We start from the raw sequence: 23,696 nt of genomic DNA, 5'->3' as shown, positions 1-23,696 counted from the left end.
CTAGAGATAATCTCCAGGACTCCCCCAAAGGCCAGCGGCATTGGTTCCAATTCTCCTTCTTAACCTCCTGCAGTGCAGTTTCCCACGGAACCTACTCAGAGTCTTCAGGTCTAATCCTGAATTATTTTCAAGCACAATTGTTTTTAGTCCAAAGTTCACCTTTAAGGTCACTTCCTGACGTTCCAGCCAGATGTGTCAGGTGGTTTCCCAAGGGTGGGAGGACACAATGACAACAGGAAAACAGAATTCCTTGCTTCAGCTTCTCTCTGTGAGAAGATAGGAACTGCTACCCTTTGGCGTTTAAGAGGTGAAGGATAATCCACCTCTTCATTGTTTCTTTAGAGGTGTTTTCAGGAAACCTACTCCTTGCTCCTCCAAGCCCCCTCCGTTTAGTTGGTGGGGACTGAACATTCTTTAAAGAGGCTTTTCCCTAAAAAATTTTCCTGGACTTTTTACACGTCAGTCACAGAAGGACCAATGTTCAAATATTCAAATATCCCTCTCTCAGGGAACATGACTGAAGCTGACAAATGCCCTCTTCTCTCCTTCCGCAGCACTTCCTACACTTTCTAATTATGCATGTATTTACTCTGGACTGGTGCTTTCTAAACTGCATTGCGTCCCATCTTCATGGTTTTTGCCATATCCACATATCACTTGTACCTTTATTAACTCACTGTTCTTTAAAAAAAAGCTTTAACATTTTAATAAAGTATTAAAAATTTTTCATAGACTTCTGTGAACAAGAACTGGTATCACTTGTAAGATATGAAGGATAACATCCGACAACATGATAAAAAACATACAGTGTTATGAAATTCAGAGATGGGCAATTGCTTGCCCAAAGCTCTGAGCCTGATGCCTTGTCCTCTCTTCCTGACAGAGGGAGATTAGCAAAACCTGATAGAGGATGTTAAAGACAGACTAGCACCAAACTAAGACTTTCTGATATCACCAAGAGGCTTGGGGAAAGTTGGAAAGGAAGTAACTTTCTCTGTCGACAGTTCTGTGTTGTAAAATTCCAAGTATCTTCACCACCTAAGTCAGTGTGGGTGCCATCAGGGTGCTCATCTCATTTTAGGAAGCCCTAACTCCACTATAGTCAGTCATTTATTTTCTGTATCCCTGCTAGACTGTGAGTTCCTTGGGGGCAAAAGCTTACTCCTGGTGCCTTCAGTACCATGCACAATGCTTGGACACAGTTGGTAGTTCATAAAGGAACAAAGTGATAGTAAATGAAAAACTTCTTGAGGTGCAGAAGACTTAGGGCAAATTCTTTACTGAGGGGTGCGCAGAGAAGAAAATGCTGGAAGGCCTTGGAGTCAAGTGAAGACGTGCAAGAAAAGGGAGGCTACAGACATTCAAGATAAACTACATTGATGTAACGGTGTTGCCTGATGACGTCTTTTTTAATGGCGAAGCATAGTGACAAGAGCTTATGGGCCAGAATCACACAATTCTACGGTCAAAACAGACTCTCACTGTTCACTAATTATAGGAACTTTGGCCAAACCATTTTTCTTGGGGGCCTTAATTACGTCGCTGTAAAGTGGTGAGAGTACCTCACCTACAAAGGCTCTTACCATATTTTAGGATGGAGCACAGGACTCAGGACACTGGCAACAAAGAAAGAATTCCTTCCTCCCTCCCTTCCTCCCTCCCTTCCTTCCTTCCTCCCTTCCTTCCTTCCTTTTCTACCTATCAATTCTTTTACTTTCAATAAATGTTTGAGGTTATTATTGCTGTTCTTGATGCTTTGGTAGTAGAATCCCCAGGACTCAATCTGGTAATTAGTACATTGTAAGCACCCAACAGATGTCTACTGGTTGAAAGAATTACACTTACCTGTGATCTTTCTATAGGAAACAATTCCTCCTCCAGTCTTCCCTCTCTATGTATATGCCACCACCATCTGCCTAGATGTTTAAGCCAAATGTCTTGATTCATTGATTTATTGAGCACCTACTAGGGACTATGTACTATGAAAGGTGCTGAGATGGGGAAGGAGGGGGGGTTTGATAAGCTAGACCCAACCACAGCTCTCAAGGATGTTAGAGAAAAAGGAAGCAGGAGATCTTGTCATTTGCTCAACTTTCCACTCATCTTCAGATGTAGCTATAAGTGGGGCATTTTAAGAGTGTGTTTTTGACAACATCTGGGCAAACATTTAGAATACTTACAATCCACCACCATGTGAATTGAGAAAAGGCTATCAGTACTGTGCAGTGGTTCCCTGGGGATAGGATATGCCAATGCCACACTTTGGAATTCTCACGATTTGTGAACATTAGGAAGGATTACTACTTGTTTTGAATCCTACTAGGATTCTCTGCTTTGGTCCAGCCTCTCTGTTGATGAGGTAAATGACCAGGAAGAAGAATGAAAAAGGCACAGGGAAAGTGACGCTTGGTTAAATCCTTTGGGAAGCCAACTTATAGCTGAGTGAGCTAGCCTAGATCTACTGAGTGTGGGCTGTACTTCGTATACCTATGTCTATATATTTAGAAAGAATGGTTTCAGAAAAATTCTGCTAGTTTTTCGCTTAACTGTGAGTCACTAGGCTCCCATGTTGGAGCATGTATGTGTGTGTATGTGTGTGTACGGGGTGTAGAACTTGGGGCACAAAGTGTGTATGTACTTGTAAAAAAGTGTATGGAGTGTTTCACAGTTTTTTAATGCAAGGAGAGTGTATAGGGAAGGGAAGGGAATTTCACAGTTTTTGAATGCAAGGAGAGTGTATAGGGAGGGGAGAGTATAATTGTGTGTGAGTGTGTATGCAGTGCAAGTGGCGGGCAGAATGACATCAACAGCCAGCCTCCTAGAGATGCAGACAGTGGTATAAGGTCTGAAGTGCTGTAGCAGGTGATTGTTTTCCTTTTAGACCAGCACACAGGTCTTTGAGGAACCCTTGACTTTCTCCTCCTCCTTGTCTTGTTAAAAAGGGATTAAAGTCCAATTAAGTCATTTAATCCCAAGGTAGAGATTCATGTTTAAAAACAAGGTTTACAGCTTAATAAAAATTACATCAGTGCAAGTTGAGGTTTGTCTTTTCAAGTTGTCACCTGCCTGGCTCCGGAGAGTGTTTATAGCAGAATACCTGACATGCAATTCTTAATCACTTTGCCTTGTACCTCTGGTCCTTCATCTTTTAAAGCATCCTTCAACCTAAATAGCCTCATGCTGTTAGAAGTAGTTCTGCTTCTGGATTGCCAGGACTGCCCCTTGGCTTATCTCCCTTCAGTTGGCAACTCAGTGGCCAGGCTTAATAATAAGAGTAGTTGTATTAATAACAATAGTGTTAAGAGCTAATGCTTATTGGGTACTCAGTATGTGCCAGGCATTGTGCTAAGCACTTTACATACATTATCTTATTAAATGCTCCATATGAAAACCACCAGGGCTGGCTTCAAGGGTGTGTGACATGTGTAGTCACACAGGGCTCTGTGCTCAGAAGGGCCCGTCACTTGGTCTGATGCTCTGCTGTTGCCATCTTGAAATTCTTAATCATTTTCGACCTGCATTTTCATTTTTCACTGGGCCTTGCAAAGTCTATAGCTAGTCCTGAAAACACCCAATAACCCATAGTTTCTTTTTCTTTCTTTTTCTTCCCTTCCACGTGATGCCTGATACATTACTGGAGGATGGAACAGTGAATGTTAAACTGTGATCCCAGAAAACAGATGTCATTATCTCCTTGGAGGGAAGTTCTCTAAGGGACAGGAACCATGCCATGGCTCTTAGCAAGGGAAAGCAAACCCCCCTCCTCTAAACCTCAGTTTTCTCATCTGTAAAATGGGGTTTACAACAACAATAATAATAATAATACCTAGCTCACAGGCTGTTTCAAGGATGAAATGAGATCATGTATAGACATCTCTGACACATGATGACATTAGTTGTTATTAATGCATTATAGGGGCTTAGCAGGTACTAAACATCCAATATTGCTTGTGACACGGTGTGGGTCACTTGCCCAACTCCAAGGTACCCTTACCCCAGGGGTTTGTTCCCTACCTGCCCCACAGAGCTGGGAGGAGCATCCGCTTTCTCCATGTGCTGGGTGATCACAGAGGGGTTGCTGGAGCTGATGAGCACTGGGGTGCTGATCTCCACCATATGGCGCCCCGAGGGAGAGTGCACCATCCTGTTGAGGGTGTTCAAGGCTGTCATGATGGAGAACTGCCCGGGCCCCTTCCTCCTGGACCCCGGGCCCCTTCGGAGTGTGGGTGTGTTGGTCGCCTTGCCTCTGGAGGATGACACCAGGGACATGCCTTTTGTGCGGGATGACTGGCGGCCTTTGTTCTTCTCTAGGAGGTGTCTTGCGGTGAGGTTTGGCTGAAAAGACAAAAGGTCTGATGAGAATTTAGTCATCCTGATCTCATGTGAGCAGCTGTGTCTTACCCAGGCTAGTCTGAAGCAGGCTCAGATGCCACCGCCTCAGTTGTCATTCCTTGGTCAGCTTCCATCTGTTATCAATATATCCCAACTCCTTTACTGTATCAATCAATTCTCACAACTCTCCTGCAACGTAGGTACAACTCTTATTGAGGTCTGAAGAATTTAAAACAAGCCATGATACTCTGCTCTGATTTTCCCGTCTCTCTCAGCATCATCCCAGCCTCCTTTACCCGGGGGACACTTCCCTCTTCCTCTAGCCACCCCTGAATCCCCCCCTCCACCCTTGACTTGGCTGTTTGCCCTTCTCGGTGTTCCTGTAGCCCCCATGCTTTCCCACTCCACACCGTAATCATTTATCTTCCTTTCCTCCGCTGGACTGTTAGCTGCCTGAGGGCAGAGGCCTTATACACGTGTTCTCTGCTGTATCCCAGAGTGGGTGCTCAGTGAGTGTTTGTGGAATAATGAGTGGACGAAATTGCTCAAGTTCATACGTTTGATAAGTGTTTAACCAGAATGTAAATCCATTCAGGACCCTGGATCACCTAAGGCTAAGACCACCTTTTATTACTTCCTTTAAATACTTTTACCTCATCACCATTCTCTCTTGTTCTATACCTCTTAGTCAGTGGTGTGCTGGTACATCAGAAAAACAAACAAAACAAACAAACAAATGACCCTCCTCACCCCGATCTGTACCAATCTCTGTGGTGTAAAAATCTACCAATGGTTTAACAACTGGCTAGCAAGATTCCTGAAAACCTAACACCCAGCCCTTGCCATCTAGCTCCAGCCAGCTCTAGCACCACCACTGACTGTATTGTATTTTGAGTACCCTTGCCACCAAGGGCCCCGTGAGTTCATGGCCTTCAGAAATCGGAAATATGCTGACAAAGGGGATTGTGTGAACAAACTTTCCAGGACAGTTACTTAAATTTCCATCATGATGATTGTCACCAGTTGCCCTCTAAAAGCACGTGTCTCATTCTAATTTAGAGATTCACCTATAGAGGTAAAAAGGAGTTTGTTCCTTTAAGAACTTTTTCTTCCTTTAAGAACTTTTTAATAACAATGTGAGGATGATTAAGATGATTAATATAGTTGAGATAGAAAAATGTAAAAAAGATGCCGCCAGAAGCTTGTAATATTGTGAAAAGAAACCATCAAGTAGGGGAAGGGGCATTTTTATGCCCACTTTAAAGACAAGAGAGCTGAAGGGGTGACATAAATGGCAGAGCCAGCATGTAAACAACCAAACAAGAAAAGACCAGGCGGTAATAAATGCTCTCATGTGTCAGAGAGTGACTGGGGGAGGCGGCTACTTTAGATTGGTGGGGGGCTGTCAAGGAAGACCTGCTGAGAAGGTGACATTCAAGCTGAGACACAGATGCCAAGAAGGAACGAACCATGTGAAGACAGGCATGAGAACGTGCCAGGAGAGGGATCGCAAGCTAGTGGAAAGATCCCGAAGAGGGAGAAAGCTCAGCCTGTTTGAGAAAAAGATGTGAAAGAACCAGAAAGAAGGATGGACCAGAGTGAGTGAGGGGCAGGTGGTAAAGAGGAGACCATGGAGACAGGCAGGAGCTGGATCGCATAAGGCTGGGAGGCTCTGAGTTTATTGAGTGTAATAGGAAGCCTTTGGCAGGATTTAGGTGGAAGGGTGACATGATCTGATGTATGCTTTTATTTAGAAGCTCATGCTACAGTTTGGCCGCTTCCTACTTAGCATCTGACCCAGCAATCCCACTCCTAGGTAATTACCCAAGAGAAATGAAAATTCAGGCTCACTCAAAAATGGGTATGCTCATGTTTATAGCTGCTTTAGTGATAGTTGCCAAACAATTGGAAACAATCACAATGTCTTTCAATCGGCGAATGGATGACAGACTCTGGCACATCCGCATCGTGGACCATGACTCAACCAAAAAAAGGCACGAGCTACCAATACACCCGACCACATGGCTGAACCTCAAAGGCATTATGCTAAGTGAAGGGAGCCAGACTCCAAAGGCTACATTCTATATGATTCCATTTCTGTGACATTCTGGAAAAGGAAAACTGCAGGAGCAGAAAACAGGTCAGTGGGTGCCAGGGGTTGCAGTCAGGGAAGGAGCGGACTTCCAAGAGGCAACCTGCCCTCGTAGTTTTTGACAGGTGTTGGAAATATTTTATATCTTGATGGTAGTGTGGTTATACTGTATGCATTTATCAGAATGCAGAGACAGCAAAAAGAGCAAATTTTACTGTATGTAAATAAAAATAAATACATAAAAAGCTCACTCTGGCTGCTATTCAGAAGTGCCAGACCGGAGGGAGGGAGATCAACTGGGAAATTACTGAAATTATTTAGGGCGCTTCTGATGGAAGCCTGGACCATGTCTCATGTTCCCCCAGAGCACCCATCCCGCCATTGTTCACCCAGTAAGACGATAATACACACTGAGTTGAATGAGTAAAGTTCTTTCTGGTCATTCATAGCCACGATGAAATAAGTTAATTTTTTTCTGCCTTCACCTAATTGTTCTGCCCCCAGGTGAGCAATACCGTGAGTGTTTCCGTCAGCAACACAGACAAAGAGCCCCGTGTGACTCTAGGTCTTCCCTGTCCTCTGCCAGGGTGATTAATAGCTCAGTCGGGGAAGGACTGCAGAGCTCTTCAATTTGCACCCACTCATTTGAAACAATATCCTTGAGGTTCACTGGGCTGAGCGAGGTTCATATAACCCAGGCAGGCCCCGCTGGAGAAGTCCTGACAAGAATGGGCATAAGCTCCGCGTTTGTTTTACCACCTTTTACCCAGGTGCAATTCAATAAGTCAAATGATACATTAACAAGAAAAATCCTGTTTATGCCAAAAAAGCCCCACCTCACTCTCAGAAGAAAGCTCTCCTTCCTTCCAGTTGCTTTGCACGGCGCTGGTAGTTCAAAACTTATTTAAAGGGTTCTCAGCAAGTGCTGGTCTTAATGAAATGACTGGAGTCAAATTTTAAGTACTCCTTTAAAAAGCTCAATTTAGAGTTCAAGTAATTTTTGAAAACCAGGTTCCCAGATTAGAGCAACCACTTGATTATCTTTTACCCTCCTAGCAATTAGGAGAACAAATGAAGTGATGGCTAGTTTGATGATGATTGTGAGGGTTCTTGTAATCACTAATTTTAGAGGTGGAGTAGTGGGGAGAGTATCCAAATGAATAATCATTAAATGTAGAACTTTTGGGAAAAAAGGATATCAGAAATGGGTAATGAAATCAGTGATGCCTTTTTTCCCCAGACCTATGAAGAAGCTTCTTGAAATAATACAGGGGACCATGCAAGCTCTAGTCTGCAAAAATTTAAGCACCTCCTATGTATCCAACTAGGATTAGTTGTAGCTCATCTCTGTCCTTGGAGACTTAACGGTTATCTCCCAAACATCGTAATCGTTCCTCTTCAGCATATGTTGCTTGATCCAGCAAACGGCTCTACCACTGACCTAGGCACACAAATCCGAAAGTGGGGCGTGATCCTTGACCACTTCCTCGCCCCTATCCCCCGCTCCTGTGGATCTGCCTCCTAAAAGGTCCTGGAATCTGTCCAGTTGTTTCCAGTCTACTAGTCAAAGCTACAGTCATTTTCTAACTGAGCCATGTAGTAGCCTCCTAATTGATCTTTCTGCTTTTTTTAATCCCTCCTCCTCAAATTCTTCTTCCCACTGCATCCCGAGCAATCTTTAAGAAACCCAAATCTGATGGAGTCACTGCCTTACTTTAAATTTTTCAGTGGTGTCTTCTGACCTCTGGGTCAAGTCCAAACTCCTTATGATACGGCAGAGGTCATGATGCTCAGCAAATATTCCAAGTCGTCCCCTACACTTCTCAGCTGATTTCAAGCCAAGTGGGACTAGGTGACTGGTGCAGGCCAATGGACTATGAGTGGGAGTAACAAATGTCACAGAGCTGAGGCCTTTGCTGATGCACAACTCACTCTTCTTTACTCTTCCCCGCCATGAAACCTAGGAAGTCCATGTGTTCCACATGGCGCGGCTACAAGATGGCCCAGCCTCATCAGTCTGGGCTCCTCAGTGACTGTGTGAGCACAGCCTCTCACCATTCTGTGCTGAACATGTAATATGGATTCGAAATAACTTTTTCTTTGTGAAGCCACTGAGATACGGGGGCTGTTTATTACCATAGCATAACCTAGCTCATCCTGACTAATGCAGGAAGGTTTACAAAGCCTCCTGTGGTCTGTGTCCCATTTTCTTCCCTGGCTTCATTTTTTTTTTTGTCTCTCTCTTACTCTCTAAGCTCCAGCTCTAGTATTCTTTGGTCCTTTGGAGGCACCACACTTCCTCATCCTGCAGGAGTTTTGCACATGTTACCTCCATTCCCTAAAACACTCTTCCCTCCATGCTTACTCCTCATCATTTGTCAGATCTTGGCTTACAAGGCATTTGCCAACACCCTACCCAGGTAAGTTGAACACCATACTCTCCTCCCCCCAATAGCTCCCTCTCCTTCACTCTTTGCATCATTTATCACACTTATAATTACTTATTCACGTCCGACCCTACAATCCTTGAAAGTAGGGACTCATATCTGTCTTATATCATTGGAACTTAGCACAGGACCTGACATGGCAGGCACTCAATGAAAAATAAGTTGAATGATTGAATATATATTTAGGACAGGGTCACGTTGAAAGGTTTGTTCTCTGAATTTTTTTCCTGGTCAGTCAGACCACCTCCCAAATATTTTTTTCATTCATTCACTGGTGAAGCTAATTTTTTTATGAAGTACCTGCTCTGTGTTGGGCTAGCCTGTGAAGTACAAGCCACACACCCATCAGGTGTTCTGAGAAGAAAGAGACAACTGAGTATTCAACTAGTTGCTGGAATTTTATGGAAAAAGAAGATTTCTAGCTGAGCCTCATAAAATGAGTGAAGTTGAACACGTAGAGAGAATTGGGTGGGTATACCTGGAAGGGGCTTCAACAAGAGAAAAAGCATGATCATTTAGTGGAGAGAGGAGGAAGACCAGCCTCTCTGGACCATTCCTCTTCCCCTCCCTTCCATCTTTCATCCCTTCCATACAGATTGAGATGAGAGGGTGAGGGAACTTTGACAGCTGGGCAGTGTTCTGGGCACACCATTCACTTCAGAACCCGCTTCGGCTCTTAAGAATGGTAGAACTGGTCCCTTCTTTCCAACTCTGCCTCTGTTCTGTTTCATCCGACCCTCCTAGAGGGCAGGGAGCATACCTTCTACTTCTTTTATAGCTCAGTACTGCTTGCTTTTAATGCTTTATGCCTGGTAAGCGCCCAATAAGTGCAGTTAAACAATGAAGCCTCTCTTTTAAATGTGTAATGACCTGCTTCAAGCTGGGGAGAGGGTGATGGCTAGAGAGGTCAGGGGCTATAGGTTATATTACTATACTGGAGAAATAGGTAGACAGCCTAGCATGTGTTCTTTCTTTTTTTTTTCAAAGTAGATTTTTAAAAAACAATAGAAGTAATATGTGCTCATTTCTGAAGATTTACAAAACACAAGTCAGCAGAAGAACATGAAAATTATCTAGAATCTCACCATCTGGTGATCACCACTGTTAATATCTTGGTACCTATTCTTCTAGCCCTTTAGACATTTATATCTACACATATGTATTTACAAAGCTAGTTTCAAGAAGTTAATTTTTTTTAAATTGTGGTAAAAAACACATAACCAAATTTACTATAACAACCATCTTTAAGTATACAGTTCAGTAGTGTTAATTTTATCCACATTGTAATAGAACTCCAGAACTTCGTCTTCTAAATCTGAAACTTTATACACATTAAACTTTATTTTACTTAACAATAAATCACAAACATATTTCCATAATACCAGATACTCCATGATATTGAGTATTCTCCTTTAACATTATTTTTAATGGGTATATATTTTTCCATCACCATGATTTTAAAAAGCTAAATCCTTATTGTTGAGTTTTAGATTATTTCTGGTTTTTCACCACTATGCACAATGCTACAATGAATATTTTTGCACATTCTGTACACATATCTTTGCACACTTGTTTTAATATTTCCTTATAATGAACTCTGAGGTGTGGAATTAATGACTCAAAGGAGATGTACATTTTCAACATCCTTGATAGGAGTTTGAGTCTGGAAACGAGAGATGGCACCAATTTGTACTCCTATCAGCAGAATGAAAAGGCCCATTTTCCCACACTTTTGCCAGAAATGGGTATTATCATCTAGCATCTTTTCTTTCAAGACTTTAGTTAGTTCTGAAATAAGCCTCATGTCAAATAGGAATGACTCTCAGGCATCACTGTAGCACATGTATAATTCTGAGTAAGCTCGAATCAGATGTAGACTTGATAGTCACGTACCTCTACAAACAAGATTGGGAAGATGCCGACTTTATCTCCTAACTTGCCTTCTGCCCAGTTCTCATCCACTCGGCTGATCACAGTGATGATATCATCCTGAAAGAGAGAAAGTCTCCTGGTTAGCATTTACTGTCAGTTTTCAGGTGCTGAAAACCTTCTGTGGAGATCAGCTTGGAGTCTCAGATGGTGTAAGGTGCAAGGAATGTAACTCTTTCACAATTTATTTACAAAATCTTCCACTAAAATAATCTTTCTCCATAAAGGGCAGTATTTGGGTCACCAAGACCAAAAGAGGAGTAGAAATAACTTGGAGCATCGAAGAAATACAATAGGAAAACTTGGAAATGTCTCTAATTTTCCATCACCAGCAGAGTCTGGGCTTTTCATTTAAATTAATCTGATGGAGAAACCAAGATGGAAGAGGTAGGGAGATAGACTTTTGGCTTAGCAAAAGGAAGAATGAATTGCATTCTGATTTTGAACACTTTTCAGTGTTCAAAAAAATTTTTTTAAATAAATTTATTTATTTATTTGGCTGTGTGGGGTCTTTGTTGCTGCGCGTGGGCTTTCTCTAGTTGCAGCGAGCGGGGGCTACTCTTTGTTGCAGTGCGCGGGCTTCTCATTGCGGTGGCTTCTCTTGTTGCAGAGCATGGGCTCTAGGTGCGTGGGCTTCAGTAGTTGTGGCTCGTGGGCTCTAGAGAGCAGGCTCAGTAGTTGTGGTGCACGGGCTTAGATGCTCCACAGCCTGTGGGATCTTCCCGGACCAGGGCTCAACCTGTGTCCCCTGCAATGGCAGGTGGACTCTTAACCACTGAGCCACCAGGGAAGTCCCCCTATTCAATTTTTAATGTATCAAACATAAAGTGGCTTTTTATTTGAATGTTTCTTATTACCAAAGGTTATATGGAGATTTGTAGAAACGTTCGGAAACACAGATAAGCAAAACAAAGAAAGAATTCTATCACAATATAGATACAACCACTGTTAACATCTTGGTTAACACATTTTCCCCCAGATTCTTTTCTATGAGGATAAAATATATGTACATAGAGACACACTGATTTTTAAAAACTTTTCAGAAAATGTACATAGGCATACAATAAAGTACAAACATTTTAGATGTAAAGCCTGATGAATTTTTTAAATTGAATATATCCACAAAACCCCAACCCAGAGTAAGAGATATAAAATACTTCCAGCACCAAGATGGCTCTTTAGTACTCTTTCCTGTCACATAGCAAGAGGTAGCCACTACTCTGACTCCTAGCAAATACATTCATTTGGCTTATTTTGTATTTCTTACAAATGAAATCATATAGGATACATTGATTTTTCATTTAATATCACATCAGGAATACCTTTCCATGTCTGTACCTGTTATCAATCTAAATCTGAATATTCATCCACTGATCTCTCTGATCTTCTGATCTATGCCCCTTAGTAATACAGACAAATCCAAATCTAAATCCATTACTGCATTATACCTTTTCTTAGATTTCTCTGTCCTTATTACAACCTGTAATTACATATTTATAGGTTATGATTTCTTTAATGCCTGTCCACCCCATCAGACCATAAACTTCATGTGTGCAGGGCCTGTATCTGTTTTGTTCATTTTTGTCCCTGGGACCTTATATAGCGGCTGCCCTATAGCAGTCAACCAATCATTCTTTTTTTGAATTATTTTTGTTGAGGTATAGTTGATGTACAATATGATATAAGTTTCAGGTGTACAACATAGTGATTCACAGTTTTTAAACAATCAATATTTCTTGAATGCGTGCATGCATGAATGAATAAATGCATGTGTGAATGAACTGAAAAATTTACTGAGACAGAAAATACTAGGAATAAAGGCTTCTGGAGAGAAGATCTTGAGTTTTTTTGGACATGCTGAGTTTAGGAAGACCATGAGATATCCTAGTGTAGTCTTGGCCTTCAATAGCCTTCCAGAGGGATCAAATCCTCTCTTCTGGGTCCTCTGTCCTAATTTCCCATTTATGTGTCTGTTCCTTCCAGTAGACTGCTGGCTCCGTGAAGACAGGGATAATGACTCATCACTTTATCCCCAGTGGACAGCTTGGCACATAGATGGATTCAATGAATGAACAAGCAGGTGGGTAAGTGTCCCAGTTTGCAAATTCCCAGAAAAGGGCAAAAAAGCAGGTATTGCTTCCTGCCTATGTCTTCTTCCAGCTGTGTCCCTAGAGCTTAGTGTCTAATGCCTGGCACAAAGTAAATACTCAATAAACGCCTGTGGAATTGAACGGCCCTTCTCCAGCTGTAGTCAAAGTATAAAATTTACAGGTCAGCTACAGAATGACATTCCTTAGGGGACTCACTCTGAGGTGCTAAGACAATAACAAAGATCAGTATTTCAAAATATGGAGGACAGTGGGGTTATCTAGTTTGAGTGAATCTGAAGTAAATCTCATTTGCAGTAGTGATGGAATAAAAATGTTTTACAAAACAAAAGACCTTTCCTGAGCTACTGTAGCAGTGCCACTTGTACTTGTATTTGATCTACTTATCATAAGTAGCAAAGAATGAAAATCACCCCAACTTTGGTTTCTAAGAGAGATTTCAAATGTTTAGGGACTAATAAGTACTGAATACAATGACTTAAAGTACAGTCGACCCTCCATGTCCGCGGCTTCTGCATCTTCAGGAATCAATGTGTCCTAGAACTAATCCCCCTCAGATACCGAGGGATGGTTGTAGTCTAGACTTTAGTAGACTTGTCCTTACTTGCAAATGCTGAAGAATCATCCAAAAAAAAAAGAGAGGGAAAAAACCTTAGGGTAACTAATGTGTTTGGAAAATATATCTTGTAAGAGGTGATTTTTATGTGTAAAGATATTATTATGTTATTTTGTTGTTTGGAGTGTTTTGAATGCAGTGTTTACAAACAAAATAGAGTGTTGTAAATTAGTACTAGGTGATCAGAACTTGGTCAGCGAGAATACCCCTGCAGATACACAATGAAGAGGTAAGATCTGTAGTTCTACACAGCACGCTGTTAAACTGTGTCTGTAATCTTCTGTCCAAGTGTCTGTCTCTCTCACTCCTCTGCCTGAGGGTAGGTGCTGTGACTGGTTCATGCTGTCTCCCCAGTGTCTGCAAAGAACAGGTGCTCAAAAGTGATTGTAGAATGAATGAATGAGTGTACAGATACTTAGTTTTGCAGTTGCAATAGAAAAGGTTTGAGGATTCCCATCAAACTCCTATTAGATTTCTCTGGTGACTTTACTACCATATGTTTGAATTATACATACACATTACATATATAGGCACAGATTTATACATTTATGGATAAAATATAATTTTAAAAAATCAGCAAATATTAAACAAACAACTCGAGGTTCTGCCAGTCTTTATGCAGTCACTGGTGACTTTGGTAGCTGCCCAGAATCTTACCTTGAGGAAGGTCAGGCAGTCCTGGTTCTCACTCTTGTCCTTGTTGCGCAGGTCGAAGTTGTAGAGGGCCCGGCAGAGTGGGGGTGGCTGGGGAAGCTGCTTGAGGACCTCTACGGAGCTGGCTGGGAAGATCCCACTGACTCCATTGATTTCCCCCTGGTACCAGTTCTCATCCAACTGTCTCTGGAGGAGGATGACATCTCCCTTATTAAACCTCAGGTCACCGGGATTCTGCCCTCGGTAGTTGCACAAGGCCTTTGCTCGCGGCACCTGCAGTGTCATGGATCAATAAAATATGTATGGCTTAGAGGCTGGAGGGACACAAGGGATCATATTAATAACTAAATACAGGGCACTTCCTATGTGCTAAGTGCCGTATGTGGGTCATCTTGTTTAACCTTTGAGATAGACACTATGATTCCCCTTTCTAAGATGAGGTGACTGAGGCACAGAGTGGTTTAGGAAGTTGCCTAAGGCGACACAGCTGGGAAATGGCAGATATGGGGTTTGAACTCTGACAATCTGATTTTAGAGACCTGTTCTTTTTTCAAAAAATACATTTATTTATTTATTTATTATTGATTTATTTTTGGCTGTTTTGGGTCTTCGTTGCTGCACGTGGGCTTTCTCCAGTTGCAGCGAGCCGGGGCTACTCTTCCTTGTGGTGCGCCAGCTTCTCATTGCGGTGGCTTCTCTTGTTGTGGAGCACAGGCTCTTGGCGCGGGCTTCACTAGTTGTGGCATGCGTGCTCAGTAGTTGTGGCTCGCGGACTGTAGACCGCAGGCTCAGTAGTTGTGGTGCACGGGCTTAGTTGCTCCGCAGCACGTGGGATCTTCCCGGACCAGGGCTTGAACCCGTGTCCCCTGAATTGTCAGGCGGATTCTTAACCACTGCGCCACCAGGGAAGCCCAGAGACCCTGTTCTTAATCACTATGCAGGGAACAGGATTTTGGACTTGACTCCACAACTATGTGAACTTGAGTGAGGCTGTGACTCTTTCTGGGAACTGAATACTGATTCTGAATTCTGGTTCCACCTCTTTGCTCTTGTGTGACTGTGGTCAAGCTATTTCATCTTTCTTAAACAACATTCATTTATAAAATGGGGTAATAATAGAATGTCTACCTCATTAGAGTTGCTGTGATGACTAAAAAATATTGATAATGCATTCTGTGTATTGCTTGGTACATAGTATGTGCTCAATAAATGACACCTCTTAGAATTAACACCGTAATGTAGGTCTCAGTGTTGACGGCAAGAAAATTGAGGTGAAAACCCCTGGAAAATAGAAAGTGCTATGTGAGAGTGATGCATTATAATTTGTCTTCAGCCTTGTCTAGAAAGTGTAAACCTCATGTGTGTTTGGATCTTTAGGAAGCACAACCAAGATGAGTTAACGGTCAGAAATCAATCATCACCTAAAAAAAAATCAGCTAAAGAATTGTCATTTGTCAAATCGACTGTCAGTCTAAATAATTATTTCAGTCAAATGCATTTCTTTTCCTGATTGAAACTGGTTTCTCCACAGAGAAATGGCCTCACTTTGGTCTTGTTTGAGGTCAGTCTGACAAATGGAAAGTTCTAGTAACTTAGGTTTTATAGAAAGCCCTTGAGTGTCACCTGTGATTGTATTGTATCTTGTACTTTCCTCGGCCATTGGGTGGAGTATTCCCCTCTGCTGGGGACAGTCTTGCTGGGACCTTCAAGGACCTTCAGAGTCTGCAGTGTTCATTTGAAAAGGAATTTCAAGCAGCTTCAGGGTTGAGACAAGACCTGAACGGCATCATATTGCTGATGGGACAGCAGCAGAGCAATGGGTTTCTGCTGGTCCCTGGGGAGTTAGAAAACCACAGGAACATAGCTCATCCTTGGGAAACGAGTGGACAAATGAGCAAAGATGTATGTGCTAGGAGGTTTAACACACTGTTGTAGATAAATGGAATCAGTTGAATAAATTATGATACATCCATACAATGGAAAACCCTACAGTCATTAAAACTGATGATGTTGATCTATAATTAATAACACTGAGAGTTACTCATATATACTGTTAAGTATAATAGAAGAGATTAAAAACAGTTATATAGACTAGGCTCTCTTTATAAATATACATATATATTTTTTACCTGGGGAAAATGCTAGATGGCTATATACTAACATTTTAAGAGTGGTTATTTCTAAGTGATGAGATTTTTGAATATTAAAAAAAAAAGTTTCCCTAAGTGCTTTGCAGTGTCTTCTAACTTTTCAACAATGAAAAAATTGTACTGTCTATTACAATTGGATAGTAAAAAGAAAATGAATGAAGCTGGGGGATAAGAAGTGAAAGGTATGGGAGGAATTTAGGAAGAAAATAAGCCTAGCTGAGTGGGATCAACAAACCACGTAACTACCTTTTGGAGAAGCTTCTCCCTTACCTGAGAAGTAAGCAGGTAGAAGCAGATCGAGAACAGAGGATTTCTGGGGAATGATCTGAATCTGTTAGACTCCCAGGGTTAGACATATCAGGGAATAATAATTGTCCCTAAGCCTTCTCCCAATTTTACATTGTGATATAAATCACATTTTTATGGGTATATGAGCACCTGGCACACACTGGTCACATTTGCCAGGCTTGCTGGCAGCTACATCTGGCCAATGGGATATAAGCAAATTTTAGGAAGTGTCCCTACTGAGAGAGACTGACTTTCTTTTTCTTTCCTCCATTTTGCTATGTGGGATGCAGACACGATTACTGGCGCTCTAGCTGCCATCTTGAACAATGAGGATAAGGGTCACACCTAAAAAGGGGAGAAAGTAGTCTGGGTTGCAGAGCTGCCAGGCAAGTCCTGGACTACTTTACTTCCAGACTTGTGTCTGAAATCTGAATAAACTTCCATCTTGCCTAATACACTTTTATTTTGGATTCATAAAAGGAAAAGAAAGAAAAGGAAGGAAGAATGAAAAAATTAGGAAAAAAGGGATTGAAGCTCCTTTGACTTTGCATAATAATGATAATATCAATAGCTAATATTTATTGAGTGCTTCCTCCTATGTACCAGATACTGTGCTAAGCACTCCACAATATATTGTATTTAATTCTCACAACAACCTGTGATTAGAAAACTGGGGATCAGAGAGGTTAAAAATTTGCCAAAGTTCATGAAGCTAGAAAGTGGTAGATTTTAGAATTTGAGCTCAAGTATGTCTATTCTCAAGCCCAAGCTCTTAACCACTCAACCAGTGTTTCTCAAAATGAAGTCTGTGGTTTACCTAGATCAGAATCTCGGGAAATGTAAAAAATGCAGACTCTTGGACCCCATCCCTGACCAATTTGACCAGAATCTCTTAGAGGGCAGTTTAAGTAGCTGCATTTTTATCAAGCTCTCCCATCCATCCAAGTTTGATGCCGCTGGTCTGAGTTACGTCTTATTCTAACTAAAATGGAGATTTGATGTAGTTTTGTAAATGGCTAAGCTGCTTTTTTCCTTTCTTTTCTGGAAGACATTCCCATACAAGGTGGCTTATGTATTTTAATGACTATTGAGCAAGTATATTAGACTAAAACTGCACAAAATGCTTAAATCTCTTTGAAGAGGCATAAACTTTGAAACCCTGAGATAGTACTAATTGCCTGACCATCTTCATCTTTTCTCTATCTCCCCTCAGTTGAGATAAACTATTGTGGAAGCAAACTGTAAATTCTATTTTTAACATGAAGATTCTTTTCATCACCTTTTTTCTTCATTCTCCCCTTTTACTCTCAGTTCTACATTCATACTTATACAAAACATTGGCTTCCATGCTGTAAAGAGGGTGGGGGTGGGGAAGGAGAGAGAAAGAATCTGAAGAGGGGAAGGAAATTAACATTTATTGTGTTTCTGGCAAGCCATAGAAATTTGTCTTACATTATTGCACTACTGCACTTTCCATGTACAATACTATCTCATTTATATGAGCTCAAAGCCCTGTGAAGTAGGTTTATTTTCATTTTATCGATGAAGAAACAGAAGTTCTGAGACGTTCAACCTTCAGGCAAAGTCACACAGCCAATGTACAGTGGCCCCGAGACTGACTTCCATTCATTTGATGTCAAAGCCCTGATTTCTCTTTCATCCCTCTGAAGTCATCTAGTATGTTTTTCCATCATAAAACTCATTTGGGGTGATGTTTTATAATCAAAATCTGAATAGAGTTTGAATGCCATCTGCTTGCTGCTGGCTGCTGGCTGCATGAGCATGAATTATTGAACTCTAGAGCCCTCGCATAAAAGTTAAGCACCTGTCTGAAGAGACTCAGCTGGTTGATTCTATCCAGTCCACCATGGTTCTCTCAAGGGAAAATAACTCCAAGTTCTGCAGTAGCCATCACCCGTTGTTTTGTTGGGTGAAACAAAACACCACCCCAATTGTTTTCTGTCTCGACAGGTGCAGGAGGGAGGGAAAATGGGGATAAAGTGGGTGTGGTGGTCTCACAGCCAGGTCATTACCAAATGTTTCTCCTGGTGTTTTTCAGAAAGCCAGATAATCCAGTGGAAGGCTGTGTGTGTGCCTAAAAAGCTTTCCTTCTCAGAGATTCAAAAGGATTAATACTTCTATGCGCCTGTAATTTGTCTATTGATGTGTCACCTCAGTAGGGTGAGGTGAAAGCCACAAGGTCCATGCTTTTGATGGAAGATAAAGCACAGAACCCTGAAATAAGGAAGCAGGGGTATGCAGAGACATTAGTGGTAAAATTATGTTGTAGTAGTTATGTGTGTTGGTAATAAAATGGCAGGCATCCCTTCTCTGAGGATCCACCCATTTGCTCTCCATCTTCTCATGGGCATGTTATTCACTCTGGTCACACTGCATACACATGGGTATGTGGCTCAGGCTGGCCAGTTATATAACCGAGCGAGGACCTGTGAAGGCCTTCCTGGGGACAGAACCACCCCCCCCACCCCCCACCATGTCCCTTGCCTCCTGTTTGTAAAAGAGCTTTAGCCTCCTAGGCCTTGCCTGAGTTCCAGAGAACAAATTCAATCAAAAATGAGAAAATGCAGAAACAAAAACAGTCAAGTGAGACAAAATAATAGTTTAGCCATAATACAAAGTCAAGGACCTTTAGTTCCTCCTTAAGGACTATAAATAATATTTTGGCCATGTCCTTGAGTTGTTTTACAGATACTAAAACCCTCCCCAGGTGAAAAAAGTTAGCTGCATGCTGACCACATACACGTAGACCCCAGACCAGTTAAATCCAAAAGGTTGATGATGTTAACTCCCAAAATACCACTCAGTTACCTCTCCACCAACCAATCAGAAAAATGTCCATGAGCTGATCTGGCACCCTGCAACCCTCTCCCTCACCTTGCCTTGAAAAACCCTTCCCTGAAATCCTTCAGGGAGTTTTGGTCTTTTGAGCATTAGCCACCCATTCTCCTTGCTTGGTGTCCTGCAATAAACGCTGCACTTTCCTTCACCACAACCTGATGTCAGTAGATTGGCTTTACTGTGCGGGTGAGTGGACCCAAGTTTGGCTCGGTAACAGAGTGCCCAAATCCTCCTGGCATAAAGCTTGGTACAGGGCAGGCGTGTGCCCCAAATAGGGTCAGTTAGAATCTTCTTTGACGTTTGATATATAGACACCCAAGAAGAGAGTGTTTCTTTTGGATCATGAGCCTGGAGGTGGTAAGCCTTGGACTACCAGTGGTGATATTTCCCAGCCAGCAGACACACCTTCCTGAGTAAAGCTGCAGAAGGCAGCAGAACTAGAGATATTGTGAGATAAACAGGTAAGTAATGGATAGAGCCTTCACAAGAAAATTTGAATGTCTATATCCAACTGTGCCTAAAGGATACACAGTTAAATGAGATGATATCCTCAATGTATTGCTTATTACTGAAACTGCTTGTAGTTATTTTCTGACCCCTGAAACTGAAAAAGTCCTGATTAATACATATTAAAAACCCAGAAACAACAAAACTGCATAAAAGTGAAATATCCAAAAAGCAGAATTCAGAAACAGCAGGAGGACTAGCCACCAATGAGCTCTGAGCTTATTTCCAATTGGAAAATAAAGAAGGAGGCATATGGATTGATAACAGGGTAAGAGAAAAGGAGCCCAAGATTGGAATCATCACAGTGATGAGACAAGGGAAAAAGCCGAGCTGGAGTGAGCATTCAACCTGTTCCTGTGTAATGAACTGTTCACCATGCATGAGTGGCACTCCCACTTGTTTAGAAAGAGGTAGGCCTGGTTCTCTACTCCTGGCATCAGATGGGGCCAAAACCAACATGCTGAGCTAACTGCTTACCTCCCTGAGCTGGTCATGAGATGGCCCATCACAGGAGAATGGAGCCAAGAGAAAACACCCTGGCCTATCATTCACCAGGCTATTAATTCTCTGCCCGAGAGTTTAGGATTTGTGTCTGAAACACCTCTGAAATTCTGTCTCTGAGCCCTGGACACAAGCAGGTGTTTCATAAATGTTTGGTGAATGAATTTGTGAATTAATCAAGAAACATCTAGGAACTGCCATTCCTGGAGGAAAAGAATGCATATAAGATTAATAAATATGACTGATAATAATTATTGGAAAGATCTAGTGGCATGAGCTAGAAAATAAAAAAGGCGAGTTTGGGTCCTCTTTTCCAAATTTCCCTGAATTTTAACAATTTCATGCTACACATACTCAAAAAGGTTTCCATACCCAAATAAGCTCAGGAATCACTGAGTTGAACAAAGTCACACAGGCTCTTTTGCTGACTGGCTTCTCAGAAGTTTTACTCCACTAATGTGACCTTGTATTTGCATCTGGACCACTTTGCAGGATTAGCAGAATGGGCCTGGGGAATGCTGGGTAAAGTAAATGTGACTTCCCCTGTGATCTCATTCCACTCGTGAGGCAAAGGGTCAGCTAACTGTCCTGGGTCCTAACTTCCCAGCTGCTGCTTAGCCAACTGAGCCATCCTGCATCCCTCCCTCATGTTGGCAACCCTTTTGGATCTGATGTCGGGGGCAAGGGAGCATATGTTAGAAAGTGCTGGCTGGCCCTTGTGCTCGTGTTTCTCTGGTGAGGAGGGGGAACACTTCAGTGCTCACTCAACAGCATCAGATCTATCAAGCCTTGACAAATCCCAGACCATCTGCTGCTTGGGGGCTTGAGATCACCAGAAGGTCTGAATCCTGACATTCAAAGGCTTGAGATCACTAGAAGGTCTGAATCTGGACATTCAAAGGCTAGAGATCATCAGAAGGTCTGAATCTGGACATTCAAATTTGAGGCCAGGCTTATGAGACATACCATGTGAGTTTCTTTCCTTCATAGAGAATTTTACTTGTTCAGGGGTGGTACTAGGGTGCAACAGAACACAGATGTTAGAGTCAAGTAAGGTGTTGGTTTGCATTCTGGCTTTTGTGACTTTGGCCAGATCACTTAAGTCTTCCTGATTCTTAGTTTGGATTATCCACAAATTGGGGCTAATACTAATACTTCTTTATGCAGTAAACTCAGCAAGTCTGTGTTACCCAAAACCTGCAGATTCCAATGGAAGTTTTGGCCCTTAACCTGGGCCAAAATCTCTAAGCCCCTGGAATATCCTGCCTGACCAGAGAGACTGTTTACCTGGGGTCTTTCTGAGTGCCAACCATGCCAGGCATTGTCTACCTGGTGAAACAAAGATCAAACTTATAAATAAACAAGTATATACATAATTACAAGTTGGAGTAAGTGTTATAGAGGAGAAGAATAGGGAGGTGAGAGACACTGAGGGATGGAAGGAGAACCAGTGCAAGGAAGGTTCTTATTATTGGCCTTATACCTATATCTAAAAGTCTATTCTGTCCTGTGACTTTTGTCATGTATCTCTCTCCTTTTTCTCTCCCCCAAGCCGTTTGTCTCAGCCTCTCTTCTTCTAGTCCTAGGTAGAAACCTGGGAGAGCACAGCTCTCCATTTTCCTTCCTTTTTTTTTTTGTGATTTAAAAAAATAATTTAATTTAATTAATTAATTTTTAATACAGCAGGTTCTTATTAGTTATCTATTTTATACATATTAGTGTATACATGTCAATCCCAATCTCCCAATTCATCACCCCCCACCCCCGGCTTTCCCCTCCTTGGTGTCCACATTTGTTCTCTACATCTGTGTCTGTATTTCTGCCTTGCAAACCAGTTCATCTGTGCCATTTTTATATGCGTTAATATATGATATTTGTTTTTCTCTTTCTGACTTACTTCACTCTGTATGACAGTCTCTAAGTCCATCCACATCTCTACAAATGACCCAATTTCGTTCCTTTTTACGGCTGAGTAATATTCCATCGTATATATGTGCCACATCTTCCTTTTTTTTTTAAACATCTTTATTGGAGTATAATTGCTTTACAATGGTGTGTTAGTTTCTGCTTTATAACAAAGTGAATCAGTTATACATATACATATGTTCCCATATCTCTTCCCTCTTGCGTCTCCCTCCCTCCCACCTTCCCTATCCCACCCCTCTAGGCGGTCACAAAGCACCGAGCTGATCTCCCTGTGCTATGCGGCTGCTTCCCACTAGCTATCTATTTTACGTTTGGTAGTGTATATATGTCCATGCCACTCTCTCACTTTGTCCCAGCTTACCCTTCCCCCTCCCCATATCTTCAAGTCCATTCTCTAGTAGGTCTGTGTCTTTATTCCTGTCTTGCCCCTAGGTTCTTCATGACCACTTTTTTTTTCTTTTTAGATTCCATACACATGTGTTAGCATACTGTATTTGTTTTTCTCTTTCTGACTTACTTCACTCTGTATGACAGCCTCTAGGTCCATCCACCTCACTACAAACAACTCAATTTCATTTATTTTTATGGCTGAGTAATATTCCATTGTATATATGTGCCACATCTTCTTTATCCATTCATCTGTCGATGGACATTTAGGTTGCTTCCATGACCTGGCTATTGCAAATAGAGCTGCAGTGAACATGGTGGTACATGACTCTCTTTAAATTATGGTTTTCTCAGGGTATATGCCCAGTAGTGGGATTGCTGGGTCATATGGTAGCTCTATTTTTAGTTTTTTAAGGAACCTCCACACTGTTCTCCATAGTGGCTGTATCAATTTACATTCCCACTAACAGTGCAGGAGGGTTCCCTTTTCTCCACACCCTGTCCAGCATTTGTTGTTTTGTAGATTTTCTGATGATACCCATTGTAACTGGTGTGAGGTGATACCTCATTGTAGTTTTGATTTGCATTTCTCTAATAATTAGTGATGTTGAGCAGCTTTTCATGTGCCTCTTGGTCATCTGTATGTCTTCTTTGGAGAAATGTCTATTTAGGTCTTTGGCCCATTTTTGTATTGGGTTGTTTGTTTTTTTAATATTGAGCTGCATGAACTGTTTATATATTTTGGAGATTAATCCTTTGTCCGTCCATTTTCCTTCTTTATCTATCTCCTGCCACTGTGGTTCAGTGGGCACGGCATTCCTTCCTTCCTCCCTTAATCAAATATCAATCAGGCACTGGGAATATGCCAGCCTTCTTTCCCCTGGTCTCTCCTGCTTCCTT

The 23,696-nt window shown here is 41.8% G+C and overlaps 1 protein-coding gene across 2 annotated transcripts in view; it reads right to left on the bottom strand.

The window, feature by feature from the left end:
* Positions 1 to 23,696, bottom strand: part of SH3RF2 (SH3 domain containing ring finger 2) — a 142,449-nt gene that overhangs the window by 66,038 nt on the left and 52,715 nt on the right. For both annotated transcript variants that reach the window (XM_082382706.1, XM_082382707.1), the window contains exons 3-5: positions 14,182 to 14,451; positions 10,765 to 10,860; positions 4,015 to 4,335 (exon numbers count right to left, since the gene is read on the bottom strand). In XM_082382706.1, the coding sequence (XP_082238832.1) occupies positions 4,015 to 4,335; positions 10,765 to 10,860; positions 14,182 to 14,451 (687 nt within the window). The remainder of the gene's footprint in view (positions 1 to 4,014; positions 4,336 to 10,764; positions 10,861 to 14,181; positions 14,452 to 23,696) is intronic.

This window comes from Balaenoptera borealis (assembly GCF_965194805.1).
Source record: "Balaenoptera borealis genome assembly, chromosome: 2".
Lineage (NCBI taxonomy): Eukaryota > Metazoa > Chordata > Mammalia > Artiodactyla > Balaenopteridae > Balaenoptera > Balaenoptera borealis.
Note: the sequence above shows the minus strand (reverse complement) of the source record. Positions and strands in the feature narration are given on the sequence as shown.